General features: G+C 38.1%; 1 protein-coding gene across 6 annotated transcripts; it reads left to right on the top strand.

Annotated features, from left to right (window-relative positions):
* The first annotated feature begins 137 nt into the window (after nucleotides 1–137).
* Nucleotides 138–12206, top strand: MFSD8 (major facilitator superfamily domain containing 8). 6 transcript variants are annotated; one of them, XM_031050084.2, is made up of 13 exons: nucleotides 138–328; nucleotides 1850–1935; nucleotides 2930–2973; nucleotides 4130–4370; nucleotides 4648–4761; nucleotides 6193–6337; nucleotides 6956–7014; nucleotides 7954–8062; nucleotides 9144–9278; nucleotides 9658–9761; nucleotides 9893–10152; nucleotides 10907–10969; nucleotides 11332–12206. In XM_031050084.2, the coding sequence occupies exons 1-13, from the start codon at nucleotides 237–239 to the stop codon at nucleotides 11389–11391; spliced, it is 1512 nt and encodes a 503-aa protein (XP_030905944.1). In that variant the 5' UTR covers nucleotides 138–236; the 3' UTR covers nucleotides 11392–12206. The 6 variants fall into 6 exon arrangements, with proteins under 6 accessions (XP_030905944.1, XP_030905943.1, XP_005150281.1 ...); XM_031050083.2 differs by having other exon boundaries at nucleotides 11329–12206; XM_031050086.2 differs by adding an exon at nucleotides 2789–2848 and having other exon boundaries at nucleotides 311–328; nucleotides 10907–12206.
* The last annotated feature ends 1586 nt before the right edge of the window (nucleotides 12207–13792 follow it).

The following is a 13792-nucleotide window of genomic DNA, read 5'->3' as shown; positions in this document are numbered from 1 at the left end:
CCAGCCCAAGGCGCGGGCGGGCGAGGACGCGCACGCACGCACGGACCTCAGCAGAGGCGCGCGCGTGCGCGTGACCAGCGATTACCGACCCCACCCGGCGCCGGCCTCGCCCCCCCCCCCCCACCGTTGGCGGCAGCGCCCCCTGACGGCGGAGGCGGTGGGCGCAAAGCGCGGCCGGGACGGGCCGTGAGGGGGATCCCGGCACCTGGGGGTCTCGGAAGCGGCCGCAGCACGGTATGGCGGCCCAGGTGTCTGGTCCGGAGATGGTTTCTGATGGGCAGGAGCCTTTGCTGAGCCCCGGAGAGGCGGACGAGGAGGACAGCGGCAGGTAGGGGCTTGTTCGGTCCCGCGCCCTTCCTTTCTGAGGCGGTGAGGCGGCACCCCGCGAGTGACTGGAGAAGTACCTGCGAGTGACGGGCTCCTCTCCCTCCGGAGTGGGCGCTTTACTCCGCCAGGAAAGGCCAAACCCGAGGGAAGCCGCCCGCCCCGGGAGCCGGCATAGAGAGGGCAGGCCGGGCCATTGCGGTAGCCCGGACACTTGCGCCCGCTGCGTCCTGCTGGAATCTCGGAGCGGCGGCGGATCCTGTGTGGACCGGGAGCGGCCGTTGCCACGGCGGGGGCTGGTTCCGGCTGTCAGGAACCAACCGCACTTGCTTGGGAAATTTGTAATAAGCGTGAGACTCGGTTACTGTGGTGCTGAAGTCTCGGTGTGTAATAGCGTTCTTCTTACGTGGGCAGCAGGTGGTCGTTTGGGACTTTTCCTCCCTGTCAGGAAACAACAACAGAACTTTGGATGTTACACACGGAGGGTGGCTGCCGCCGACGCCTTTGCTGAAGTGTTCTCGTACTTAGAGTGCACCGCTCAATTTAACCAAAATCTTGAAAGTAACCAAACATAGGATATGTTTGACTGACTTCTCTCTATACATGATGGGCAGTAAGAGAGCGAACTATATTTAGAAACATAATTTGTATGGTTCGAGTATATTTGAACCAAAACACTTAAATTGTCTAGGCATTTCCGTACAAATCATGCTCTATTAGCTTTAAAATTGCGCATTTGCCTAAGTCTATGTAGGACCTATATAGACATGTTTATAAAACTATGTTCAAACATACATAACCTAGGTCTGCATCTTTTGGACAGAGACTATTTTATTTAGGATAATTCAAAAGAAGTGAGAACCATGAAATGTTCTTGCTTCTGAAAAGCTTAGTGGATTTCAGAAGGTACTTAGGAATTTTAGGAAGACAACTTATTGCTCACCAAGTTTGTGATTTTTGTTTTGCAGCCCTTAAAATCTTAAGCAAAATCTTTTACACACAGTTTTTACAATGTGTAAGTATACAATATAAAAGAATAGACTGGCCATGCCATTTAGTCTAATTGATAGTGGTTCAGGATGGGTTGGATTTTTTTTTTTTTGCTTTAAAGTCACAGTTCTGAGAAGATGTCTAGGGTTTTATGGCTTATAACACACTTCTGAAAGCATGCACATGGTATCTATGGTGCTCCAAAGTGTCTCTACAAAGAGGTTGCAGAATTGAAGATCTCTTTAGATAAAGATCCCTTTGTGTAACATTTGAATGCAGTGGTGCGTGACAGTGTTTCTGTTGTTTTTTTGGTTTTTTTTTTTTTTTTATTATTTGTCAATCTGGTATTTTTCAGTGAAAAATTAGCTTGCTTCTAAAATATTTTTTTTATTCATTGCTGTATGGAAGTCTATTCCTGTATGACAATCCATACAGTTGTATTGAGAGGTTTGTGAAAAATGTTTTCAGTGTGCTGTAGGAACACCTGGAAGAGAATCTGATAATGATTTCTTTCTCTCTTCTGTTTCCAAAACAGGGATGTTGTGGAAACACAAGAGCATTATAAGAGCAGGTGGCGATCCATCTGGGTTATGTATCTTACTATGTTTCTCAGTAGTGTAGGTGAGTAAACAGGTGAATTTCAATGTTATTTTCTTAATGTATTTTGGATTGAAAATTACAGGGTTTCCTAGATTTCAACTACATAGCATCCTTAGTGATACTGTTCTTTTATAGCCTTAAAAAGATGCATTTTCTGACTCTTCAGATGAGTAGACAGGACTAGCAAATCTAAACATTATATTTAGTAAGATATGTTAAGTAATGACTAAATTGCATATTAAATTGTTGTGTTATGGCTTTGTTCGGGGTAAAATGAAGTGGCACAGCAAAGTTATTGCTCAGAACAAAACAGCACAAAGGTCACACATTATTTACTTAAAAGTGAATCCTCTAGGAAACGAAAATAGAAATAATGCTGAGTTCTTAAGATGTAAGATCTTTGTGGGAATGTATCTATTTCACAGTGTGTATGAGAGCTTGTTCTCTCCTATGGGATTTTGTATCTCTAGTGCAGAACATGCTACTGTCTCATTCCTAAAGAACTGACCCTGGAAACATGGTTTCAGTTGATTTTTGTCTTCTGGGGGTTTTCTGCTGGCTTAGAAATTATCTTGAAAATAATAGGATACTTCAATTATTATTTTTTTTAATTTGATGAATTACAGTTTCTTTTATAAATGAATGTAAGTATGTCAGTATATCAAGAAGTAATTTTTACTTTGGAGACCTTGTTGTCTTTCCACGGAGGAAAAATCCCATGCAGTTTGCTTGGCATTTCAGTATTCCTTCCATAGGAACTCTTTTTGTCTAGTGTGTACAGATCTATAAAATGTCCTTTTGTAAATAGTTTCTTCTGGTAGGAGTAATTATCACTCCTTAAAATAAACATATAATACCTTTTTTTTTTTTTCAGGTGACAGACTCCTGCAGAGTTTTAGACTATAATGCATTTTAAGAGCAGAAGGATGAACCTGTAATTACTGTTTCAATAAAGGGAATTAGTGATAAACATGCCAAATAAAGTAACTTCAATTGTGTTTTTACTGCATTGCAGGTTTTTCAATTGTAATTATGTCTGTGTGGCCATATCTCCAAAAGGTTTGTATCTTTTTTTTTTTTTTAATTAATAAGAATAGAAAATTCCTTCTCAGATAGTACATAATTCAAAACTTGGCATTTTATTTAGGAAAAGAAACAGTAAAGGGAAGTGTGTGGTTATAAGAGACTTTTATTTTACCATCCACTTAGATAGCTTTCCTTATTTCATGTAAAATCTGTCAGTTGATTTCCTGAATTGATAAAGGTACATCATAATGCGGAAATGTTTTTCAATGTAATTTCACTATTTTCTTGGACAGTGAATCAATAGAAATCCCTTTATATTAATGTATTTATAGTGTTAAAACATACAGAAGGCTTGTTTGCATTTTGAAAAGGAAAAAGGGAAGCTGAAGGTAGCAGTTGCTCTGTAAATGTCAGATTGTTGCACACAGACCTTCTTGATGTTTTTAACAGGGAATTGTCAATGTTCCTCAATAGTGTTTTAAGTTTGTTTGGTTTTTTTATTCCCTCTTTGTTGTATTTTTGTTAAAAGGGGCATAAAAGGTGTCTAAAACTGTGATTTAGTCTGTGCTAGGATTTTACTGCTCCTGGAATTGTAGAAGACAGTTTCAAATGCAAATTTGGAATAACATATCCTGGGCAGGGTCCTAGAGGCTGGTGCTGAATTCTTGGAGAAGAAAAGAACACACATCAACAACTTCACAAATCAGGACAGATTTAGGCATGTGCAGAGATTACTTCAGTGATTCCTTGCTCCTGGCATGTAAACTGCTTACCATACTGCTTGTGTTTACGTCTACAGTCTGTAACTGCAGCCCTGCTGTATGGAAACTACTTTGAGTTTCCTGCAAGTAAGCCATTTCCAGTCTCAGAAGCAAAGCACTTTTTACTGGGTTTATGCATTGCTGGAGACAGCCAAGGTTTATTTTCCCTAGTCAAAATACTGCATGAAAACAGCTGCCTCTGAGAGCTGGAATGGTGTGTTTATATTAAACACTGCACAGTGCCATGCAGACACACTGACTCATTTGGCAATAGCTTAGGTTTGACACTGCATTGCATAGTGCTATATATGCTCAGAATTATGATGGAGAGTCTTAGATAGTTCAGGTATTGATTCTGAAACAGTTCTGTTGATCTTATAAAATACTAAAATACTTTATCCATAGCACTGACTAATTTGTTTCTGCAGATTGATCCGACAGCAGATGCGAGTTTCTTGGGCTGGATTATAGCTTCATATAGCATTGGCCAAATGGTTGCCTCTCCCCTCTTTGGCTGGTGGTCCAATTACAGGCCAAGGAGAGAACCTCTCGTCATTTCTACTACTATTTCAGTAGCTGCTAACTGTCTTTATGCCTACGTCCATGTTCCTCATTCACACAACAGATACTACATGTTGGCTGCACGTGCTCTGGTGGGGTTTGGAGCAGGTAACCACACCACAGTTTACATTTCTGAAAGTTCTTAAATCCTGTGTCTTGTGTGAGGTAGTTAATGTTGTATTTTAGTACCAGGTTTACCACTAAGTGAATGATACTGTATTACTTAAAGCAAAGAGTCAGCCAACATTATTTTATAATAAAATTTCATAGTTGTGCAGTAGTGTGTAAATACCAGAGGGAGTGCTGGGTTTTATATTCTTGCAAAATAAGAACATAACTTTGTATTTACATGAACACTTTCTTGTTTTCCTTTTTTTTTTTAAAGGAAATGTGGCTGTAGTTCGATCATATATTGCAGGTGCCACTTCTCTTATGGAAAGAACAAGTACCATGGCCAATACCAGTGCCTGTCAAGCAGTTGGCTTCATATTAGGACCAGGTAAAACATCTCTTCTTTTCTCGCCTCTAATACTTTTAGGATGAAATTGGGCATTGGAAGTAGTAATTCTCAGCAGCTAAGCAGCTATGTTGGGAGTCAGGTGTAATTGCTTCTCAGACACACGTCTACTTCATGGAGAAATGTGTTAGACTTGCTTTATGTTGTAAAGAGAGAATAACAATTTGTCCTGAACAGCCTGCACTGATTACTTGTGTTCTATAGCTGGAGATTATGATTATCCAGTTAGTAGAACTGAAGTGCTCTCTGTATGGTAATATAACAAAGCGAACATTTAGGGCTGAAAGTTTTTTGTCCAGCTGGTTGTTACTAGTACCGTTGATGGAGCATTAAAAGATCTACAGGAACAAAAAATCTGCATTCTTTGTGTGATTTGCATCTATATATATGTATAAGTTTAGGTAATTCCTTTTCCTAATTTGATAGGGACTCTCAGTCAGCTTTCTAACAATAGTAAGCAAATATTCCTAAAATCTTTTTCTCAGCACCAGTTTAAATTTTAGTTAAAAAGCCTCTCACAACTTTTTTCTCTCTCTAGCTTGCCCTTAGCGGGTGGGAGGGTTTAGTCGCAGGACCAAAGCTTCCCATGTAGGAGGAAGAAGAAAAAGAGATCAGCTGTCTGCACATGGCAAGAAAATTAACCATTGGTACACTCAGAAGTCAATTCCAGTTCGTAGAATCACAGAATAGTTAGGGTTGGAAAGGACCTCAAGATCATCTAGTTCCAACCCCCCTGCCATAGGCAGGGACACCTCACACTAAACCATGCCACCCAAGGCTTCATCCAACCTGGTCTTGAACATCGCCAGGGATGGAGCATTCACAACCTCCCTTGGCAACCCATTCCAGTACCTCACCACCCTAACAGGAAAGAATTTCTTCCTTATATCCAGTCTAAACTTCCCCTGTTTAGGTTTTAACCCATTACCCCTTGTCCTATCACTACAGTCCCTAATGAATATTTCATCCCCAGCATCCCTATAGCCCCCCTTCAAATACCGGAAGGCTGCTATGAGGTCTCCACGAAGCCTTCTCCAGACTGAACAGCCCCAACTTTCTCAGCCTGTCTTCATATGGGAGGTGCTCCAGTCCCCTGATCATCCTCGTGGCCCTCCTCTGGACTTGTTCCAAGAGTTCCATGTCCTTTTTATGTTGAGAACACCAGAACTGTACACAGTTCTAAGTGTCATGCTGTTATTTATACAGTGTATTTGTATGTAACAAAATAGTTTTCTGGCTAGTTGAGATCCCACTGATACCAATCAGTTTATCTGGAGTAGGATTCTCAAAACATAAAAGGTTTGACAGGTATAGTATTTAAATTTTACTTAACAATTTTATGTTTATTCTATATTTTTTCTCAGATTTTCTTAATGATTCTCAATAATTTCTTTATACAATTGTGTTTTTAAGTTTTTCAGACGTGTTTTACCCTTATTGGAGAAGAAGGAATAACATGGAAATTAGTTCAGCTTCAGCTGAACATGTATACGGCACCAGTTTTATTTGCAGCTCTCTTAGGAGTTATTAATATTATTCTCTTCTTTTCCATATTCAGGTAATCAGGTCAAAAAAGAAATATTCTACCTTGTTTTAGTGGGTGGCTTGTAACAAACAATATACTGCTCAGAAGAAGTAGTAAGACTGAAATACGGAGTGTTAAAACTAGAAGCTGCTATTTATTTTTTAGGGTTTCTTCTTCTTTAATACCTTTTTCATTGAGCTCATATATTAAAGCGATGTTACAGCTGGAATGTAACTGATTAAAAAAGTTAGAGCTGTTAGATTATTCAGTTAGCCTTGAAAGATTTGTAATGTTGATGTGTTTTGCCTATATGTTTTCTCTAAAGAGAAATAAGGTTAGCTTGTCTGTAGGGTTCTCATTTTCTATGTCTTTCCTTTAAGAATCTCAAGGGGGGGATTTTCATGCACTATCCCATTGGTGGTAGTGAGGGGAGGGAAGAGATGCACACAGATATGTGATATCCTGCTAGAATATTTTCTTTCTAGAATATCGTGTTGTTCACTGCAGTCAAATGTAGACTACACAGATGATGTTTAAAAAAAGTGGGAGAAATTAGAATATAAGATTATGCTATTTAGAATTATTATAATAGAAAATGGATTCAATAGTAGATAAATATGTGTATTAATGAAAAGGTTTCTAAACTTCTAGAGAGCATCAAGTGGATGACATGGGACGACAGTGCAAGAGTGTCAGTTTTGAAGGAGAAGGTATCTACATTTACTTGAAAACTTACTCCATAATTATAATTTATTACATACAAGCATGTAGAACTACTCTAGAGTTTGATGCATTGGGATCTCAAAGTAGAAAATCGGCTATATATCTCTAACTGGTCCAGAAGTTGCTTCATGTCCATGTTGTGTCCATGTGTGTACATAGTGTTGTCTCCTACCCTGGAGCTGTCTCTTCCAAGAGACAGGATTAAGTGAGTATGAGAGCAGTATTGTTATTACGTATCAGCTTTCACATATGGCATCCTATTTAAGGTTGTATAACTGAATTTGTTTGGTGAGACTGAAGTACGGTAACTGCCACATAGTGTAACAGTTATGTTCAATATGTACCCTTTTTGTACACAGTTCAAAAACATTTGTGAGTATCCCTTTCACTTGAAGAATAAAAAGTAAGTAAGAGGACATTTTAAACCTTTTTAAAAACCTATGGAAGTCACCAGTTTCAGTATTGTATTAGTTTTCTGATTGAAAAGCAAACTGCGTGCACACCACACATGGGTGTATGAAAACATATGCCCAAGTTAGAGGAGCAAAGGCTCTGTGATAGTGTGGAGAACAGAGAATTCTGCTGTGTGCTTCTGACCTTGCAAGAGGAACAGAAAGTGTTTTGGCTTCCCTTGTTAAGATATTTAAAGAAGTTTGCTTATTTTGCTGTCACTCAGGACTTGTCAGTCCCAGCATTACAAACAGATGGTACAATCATCTTGGAAATCATTTTTCTCTTTGTGTCAGAGGAATTGAAGTTCCAACAATTCCATTTTGATTTAAAACCATTATACTTAGATTGTCAATAACTGCCTAGCCACCTACCAACCTGCATGTTAAATACTTAACAAAGTAAGGAAATCATGACTGTGGTGATGGTGGGAAAAAAAAGCTCAGTTTAAAGTTTAGATTATTCTTTTGTTGCAGAAAGTGATGTTCCAGATCAGGATGCAGAAGGAAGCATTGACCATGTTGCTGTGGTAGCAATCAATTTTCTTTTCTTTGTCATCTTGTTTGTGTTTGCTGTCTTTGAAACGTAAGTTTGGCTATTTTTTCTCAAAATACTTTGACATGTAATGTAGTTAGACTGAGTATGCATGTAAAGGCTTTTCTGATGGACTCATTTTCTTGACTGTACTCTTCATGAATAGGAATCCATTACCATGTGCAATCAAATTAATATATACTGATATAGAGTAATGAATTAAACATCAGTAATAAAAATACATAGCATGCAGTTTGTGGTACATGAAACAATGTAAAAGCTTTTGAAGTAGATGCAGATCCATATTCTCAACTTTTTAAATGTTTCAAAACAAAAAAAAGTAGCTTAACTTGGACTACCTAAAATGTTCAGAGAAAACTGTCTTGAGTACCTTTTAATTTTAGTTTTGGATAATTTCTTAGTATGGTTCTGACTAGCTCCAGAAGTTCCAGGAATGTTTAAAACAGTTGTTTGATACTGTAAATGCAATTGTATTCTCAGCAGCACTGTTTTACAAGGCTGTTTGCTTTTACCCAAGAGGAATGTTATTCACTCCTAATTTTCCATGGGCAAGAAAATAAGTAAAACATAACCATCATTACCTCAGACTGAAGTATACATTGTCTTTTCAACTTATAAATACTTAGAAGGTTGTAAGATTTATTTTGTGATTTTTTTTAAGCTCTAATGTAGTTCTTTTTTAACAATGTCTCTGTCTTAATTGCATTATTTTTAGAAAATTGAGTTCCTAGAGACTGATTAGTTGCTAAAACTGAAACAGTATTAAATGTTTACTATTTTTGTATTCACAGGGCCTAGTTTTTATCTATCCCTATTGCTCTTGCTTTGCTTTAACTCCATCATCTTTCCATGAACTGTCAGAAATAAATTAATGATCCTTCAGAGTATGGCTGGTGTTGTACAGTTGTGAGCTTTGTCTGGTGGGTTTAGTTTTAGTAAATTATGTGGGACAGCATTAGTTTGTAACTAGCCTGTATTTGCTGATATTCCCATCAGGAGGGAGGGGCTTCTATACCACTGTGTGTGATGTTTGGGACAGTGTAGGTGTGAAAACAACTGCATAAAAGAAGGGGTATTTTTAAGTTAATGTAATTTTGTCCTATCACTTTAGTATAGCTACTCCACTGACGATGAATATGTATTCCTGGACCAGGAAAGAAGCTGTTTTCTACAATGGAATAATCCTTAGCATGGTTGGCATTGAATCCGTTATTGTTTTCATGATGGTTAAAATGCTATCTAAAAAGTAAGTTGTTGGAACTTATTGGAATTTTTTTCCTGATGCTAGCTAAATGTGAAAAGCTTTATGGGAGGGCCAACTTTGCATCACTCTGATCTTTTACTCGTGAATGAGTTTGGGTTCACTGTGACGATGAAGTATTTTGAATTTTGACGTGGCCATGATGCTGTGGTTGTTCTTTATTCTGTTAACATAACCCCCTTCCTTGTCTGTCTTTTACTCTGGAATCACAAGAAAAACAGATTTCAGGTTACTGTGATTTTTAAATTTTTCTTGCAGGTGTTTTGGCCAGGCATCTTTTCCACAAACCAATGGGCTATATCATTAGATCCTTTATAAACTTTAACTAAATGATCTATTTCATTGTAATTTAATTGTTTGGTAGGACTGGTGAGCGTGCCATACTCCATGGAGGCTTACTGATTGTCTTGGTTGGATTCTTTATCTTGCTGCCTTGGGGGAAAAAGCTACCAAACATCCAGTGGCAAGGTATTCAAGTCTAAACTATCATGAGAATGTGGGAGGGACTTTAAAAAAGCTTTTTATCATTTTGGGTTTTGTTGAGTTTTTTTTTTGTTTGTTGGGTTTTTTTTAATGGTGTGCGTAACTTATTTTTGCAGAAATAAAGAATAACTCCATTCCCAGAACAGCTGCCACTGAAATGTTAATGCCTTTCTGGAGTCTGCAAGCAAGGCCACTTCCATCCAACCACACAGTTGAACCTGTGGGCTGCCCTGTCACACAGTCCTGGTGCCTGAATACTCCCATGATCTATCTGGCCCAGTATATCAGCTCTGACATACTAATAGGATTGGGCTATCCTGTTTGTAATGTCATGTCCTACACTTTATACTCAAAAATTCTAGGACCAAAGCCTCAGGTAAGCATGATGCCTAAACAATTTATTTCATTTACTCTCCAAGCTTTGCACCCTCTTTATTAGAATGAAGTATCTAACTAAATTCATTTTGTCATCAGCCAAATAATTGTACGTTTCAATCAGAGCAGAAGTTTTCAGGGTTCTAATCTTTATTAAAACCCAAGGCAACTCCCAAGAGGAACTGAAAAATAAGGCTTGTACTACAATTTATGGCAGATCCTACAGTGTGAAAATTTCTGGACAGCTAAGACCAAACCTTGTGGCTTTCATGATTGTTCTGGAAGAGCCATTTTTGTAACAGCCAATTGTATATTTGGAATATCAGTACAGAATAATGCTCCTCTTACTAAGTTTATTACATAAAGATTAGAAATATTGTGATACCTCCAGTTTTTGATATTTTAGTGGTGAAACACATAGCAAACTGATATTGCTACTTAAAAAAATTTTACTTCCTTCTTCACCAGTTACCTCATTTTTTTGTATATTTTGCTGTAAGAAACTAAATGCTTTAAGCCAGAAAGCCTTCTTACTAGAATGCTGTAGTGTGTGTAGCTCAGTGGAGTCTTTGAGTTAATGCTTAAGAGAAGCTGAGCAGTACTGTTGGAAACAATGTACTCAGTATTTTCACAAGTTAAGAAAGATAAGCAGTTGCTTAAACACTTCTAAATTTTCCAGTTAGGATAATTGGTGGCAATTATTGGGCAGCCCAATAATTCCTGTATCACTAACATAAGCTTTTGGTCTTCTGTAGGGTGTCTACATGGGATGGTTAACTGCCTCTGGAAGTGGAGCACGAATACTTGGGCCTGTTTTTGTAAGCCAAATATACACTCATCTGGGACCACGCTGGGCATTTAGCTTAATATGTGGTGTAGTTGTAGTCTCTCTCTTACTCTTGGAGATAGTATACAAGAGACTAATTGCATTTTCTGTCAGATACGGAAGAATGCAAGGAGAGAATTGTTAAATATGGGCATTTAAAAAAAAAAGTCAAACCAACTAGTAATAATACTTAATTTATTACTACTTTTTAATGAGGACTCCCTGACCTTGTTGGCTGTATGCTAAGAACGGTACATGTGTACTTACACATTGACAGAACACGTAACTTGGTCATACCCTAATATATGGTTATGCCTGCTGCAATGGAGCATTTGTATTCTGCCTTTCTAGCAGCAGAGGAAGAGATGTGAACAAGTGCGATGTGAACTTTTGAAGCGTGTACAGTTTAAATGATGCACCTGTGTATGGAATGCAGCTGTGAAGGTCGCAGGTTACGTGCATCCTTTCCAGAAAGAAGTAAAAGAAGTATTATCTTGATTCCGTGAATCGGGATTAGTAACTCTTTTCTAACTACAAGATTAGTTGAGCTGCATGCACTTTGTATGAAAACATCACTGCTTCAGTGAAACTCCGGATGTTCAGTTTGCTAGCTTGTAACTACTGTTTAATACAAAATGTGTTACCTTGGAAACTGGTACCTGTCAGCACATCTTCTCCAGGATTTCAAATGAAATGTGACAGAATTGTAGAGAAAGGTAGGTGCCTATTTCACAAGCTGCTCATGTGGGATTTGGGTATTTAAGTTGGTGAAGAGCCATTGAAAATCGTAGCCTTAGTGGCTGTTACTTGAACTACAGGTGAATTGTATGTGCAATTTTTCTTCTGCTGTTTTGCTGAATGCCTTTTTGTAGCAAGAAAGATAACCTGCACAGAGTTGAAGTAATGCACAGCCTTTCCTAACTACAAGAAGGAAATACTAAGCTTGATAGTTTACACTTTCATTGCCATTTGAGAGAATGAAAGCACTGTGCTGAGCAACCCGTTCATATTAATTACAGAGGACACTGGCTCTTCAGGTGCTGTTATGTGCAGATCTTTTCCCTGATAATACAATATGAGAAACAGGAATTTACAATGTTTGAATCATTCAGTGTTTATTTTTAAAAGTGAGATTATTTTCTTTCTTAATGGGGCATAAGCTTATCTGTATGGGTTTATCTGTTTCAATACTACTGGGTAAAAATAAATCTGTAATAACTTCAGTATGAGAGTTGTAGCTGCTGTTTACTGCGTCTAATACTTGGTGCTCACTGAATTTAATAAATGTAATTAAGTATTCATATATCATCAATTGTTCAAACACTAACATGAAAAACATTTTTTTTTCAATACTGACAGAAGGGAAGTGACAAGTTCTATTCTCTGTGGGGTTTTCCTGCTGCAGAATCACAAAATGCTGTGAGAAAAGACTTTGCTTTTATAAGCATTTCTTTTATATGCCAGTTCATAATAAATGGTACAAGAAATACTGTGTTTTAGTGGTGGAGACAAGCTGCCAAATGAACTGCTTGGTTGCAGCAGCCAAAAGTTCCTTCAGCCATGAGAAACTGGTGAGAAATGCAGGAGTTCTCAAAATGGCTAATACAGGATTGCAGAGTTTACAGCGCAGTTTGGGCTGAGTGTTAGGAGAAACTGTATATGTCATAGGAGGTTTACTACTGTTGTTCTTCAGGCTACTTAACTTCCAACTTAAAGAGAATATGTTTGGGTACTTGGAGGGATTGTTTCACCTGTAACTTAAAGGATTAAAAATAAAACTAGACTCCAGCCTCTTCTCCGCAGTGAGTACCTGTAGAATACACAATATCCCCCTACCAGCCCACCGTCCCCCCCCCCCCCCAAAAAAAAAGGTAGACCAGGCCCATTACTATGTTTACATGATTAAAACAAGAAAGCAAAGCTTTAAATTCTTTGGCCATGAGTAGTCTGTATTTTCTTAGGTCAGCTGTGGTTTAAACTGTGGCTTGGTTGTAGTGGATTATCGCCCTGTTGCTTACGAGCTCCCTGACTGTTCTAAGCCTTTATGCCTTTCTGCTGCCTGTGCCTTAAGCATTTTTCAACTCTTTGTACCTTTCAGCTTGCACATCAACCTAGATTGTGTCTGAAGTAAAAATAATCAGTGTGGCTGATAATGCAAGCTTCTAACATTCAGTGCTGACCCACATCAGGGCAAGGTTGCTTTTCTACTTCAAAACTCAGTTGATTTAAAAGTAATGTACCAAAACCATTTCTTCTAAAAGGCCACATTTATGTGCACTTATAATGTTTGTATCTACAGGTATATGCAAAAAAGCTTAAAGTCTGCATAAGAGCTATACATAGTACTTGCTTTATCAAAGACTTGTAATAAAGTCAAGCAAAATGTTTAAAAAGTGCTACTGTTAATGCTAATAATGTCTAAGACAAGGTAAAAGTATCTGAAGTTAATAAAATTTCTATAAAGTAACAAGCTGAATTAGTTACTACATTATATGCAGTTTGCTTTCCTACCAAATGTGCTTCTGGTTTTAATCAGATATAGGCCAGAGGTAAAAATATTAAACACACAAACTCTAGTGCATTTTGTCAGTTCAGCAAGTTAGAATTAACATCATTCAACAGTTTTATACCATTTCTTCCCAAACTTCACCCAGTCCTAAACTCCAAACACATACTGCTCTAAGATGCCAGAGCAGCTCCTGTTATAAATGTAGCTTAATACCTAAGGAAAGAGCTTTCACTAAACCACACATGAACCAGATCTGGACAATTGCTACTGCATTTATTTTTTTTTATATATAAAATGCTTGTGCAG

Source organism: Melopsittacus undulatus, chromosome 5 (genome assembly GCF_012275295.1).
Source record: "Melopsittacus undulatus isolate bMelUnd1 chromosome 5, bMelUnd1.mat.Z, whole genome shotgun sequence".
Taxonomy (NCBI): domain Eukaryota; kingdom Metazoa; phylum Chordata; class Aves; order Psittaciformes; family Psittaculidae; genus Melopsittacus; species Melopsittacus undulatus.
This window is presented reverse-complemented; position numbering and strand designations above follow the sequence as displayed.

Bases quoted from the DNA above. Each gene is read 5' to 3' on its own strand.
- MFSD8 (XM_005150224.3), top strand. From the start codon at position 237: ATGGCGGCCCAGGTGTCTGGTCCGGAGATGGTTTCTGATGGGCAGGAG. The intron at 329-1,849 runs GTAGGGGCTTGT...TTTCCAAAACAG, and splicing joins GACGAGGAGGACAGCGGCAG to GGATGTTGTGGAAACACAAG. The intron at 8,063-9,143 runs GTAAGTTTGGCT...CTATCACTTTAG, and splicing joins GTGTTTGCTGTCTTTGAAAC to TATAGCTACTCCACTGACGA.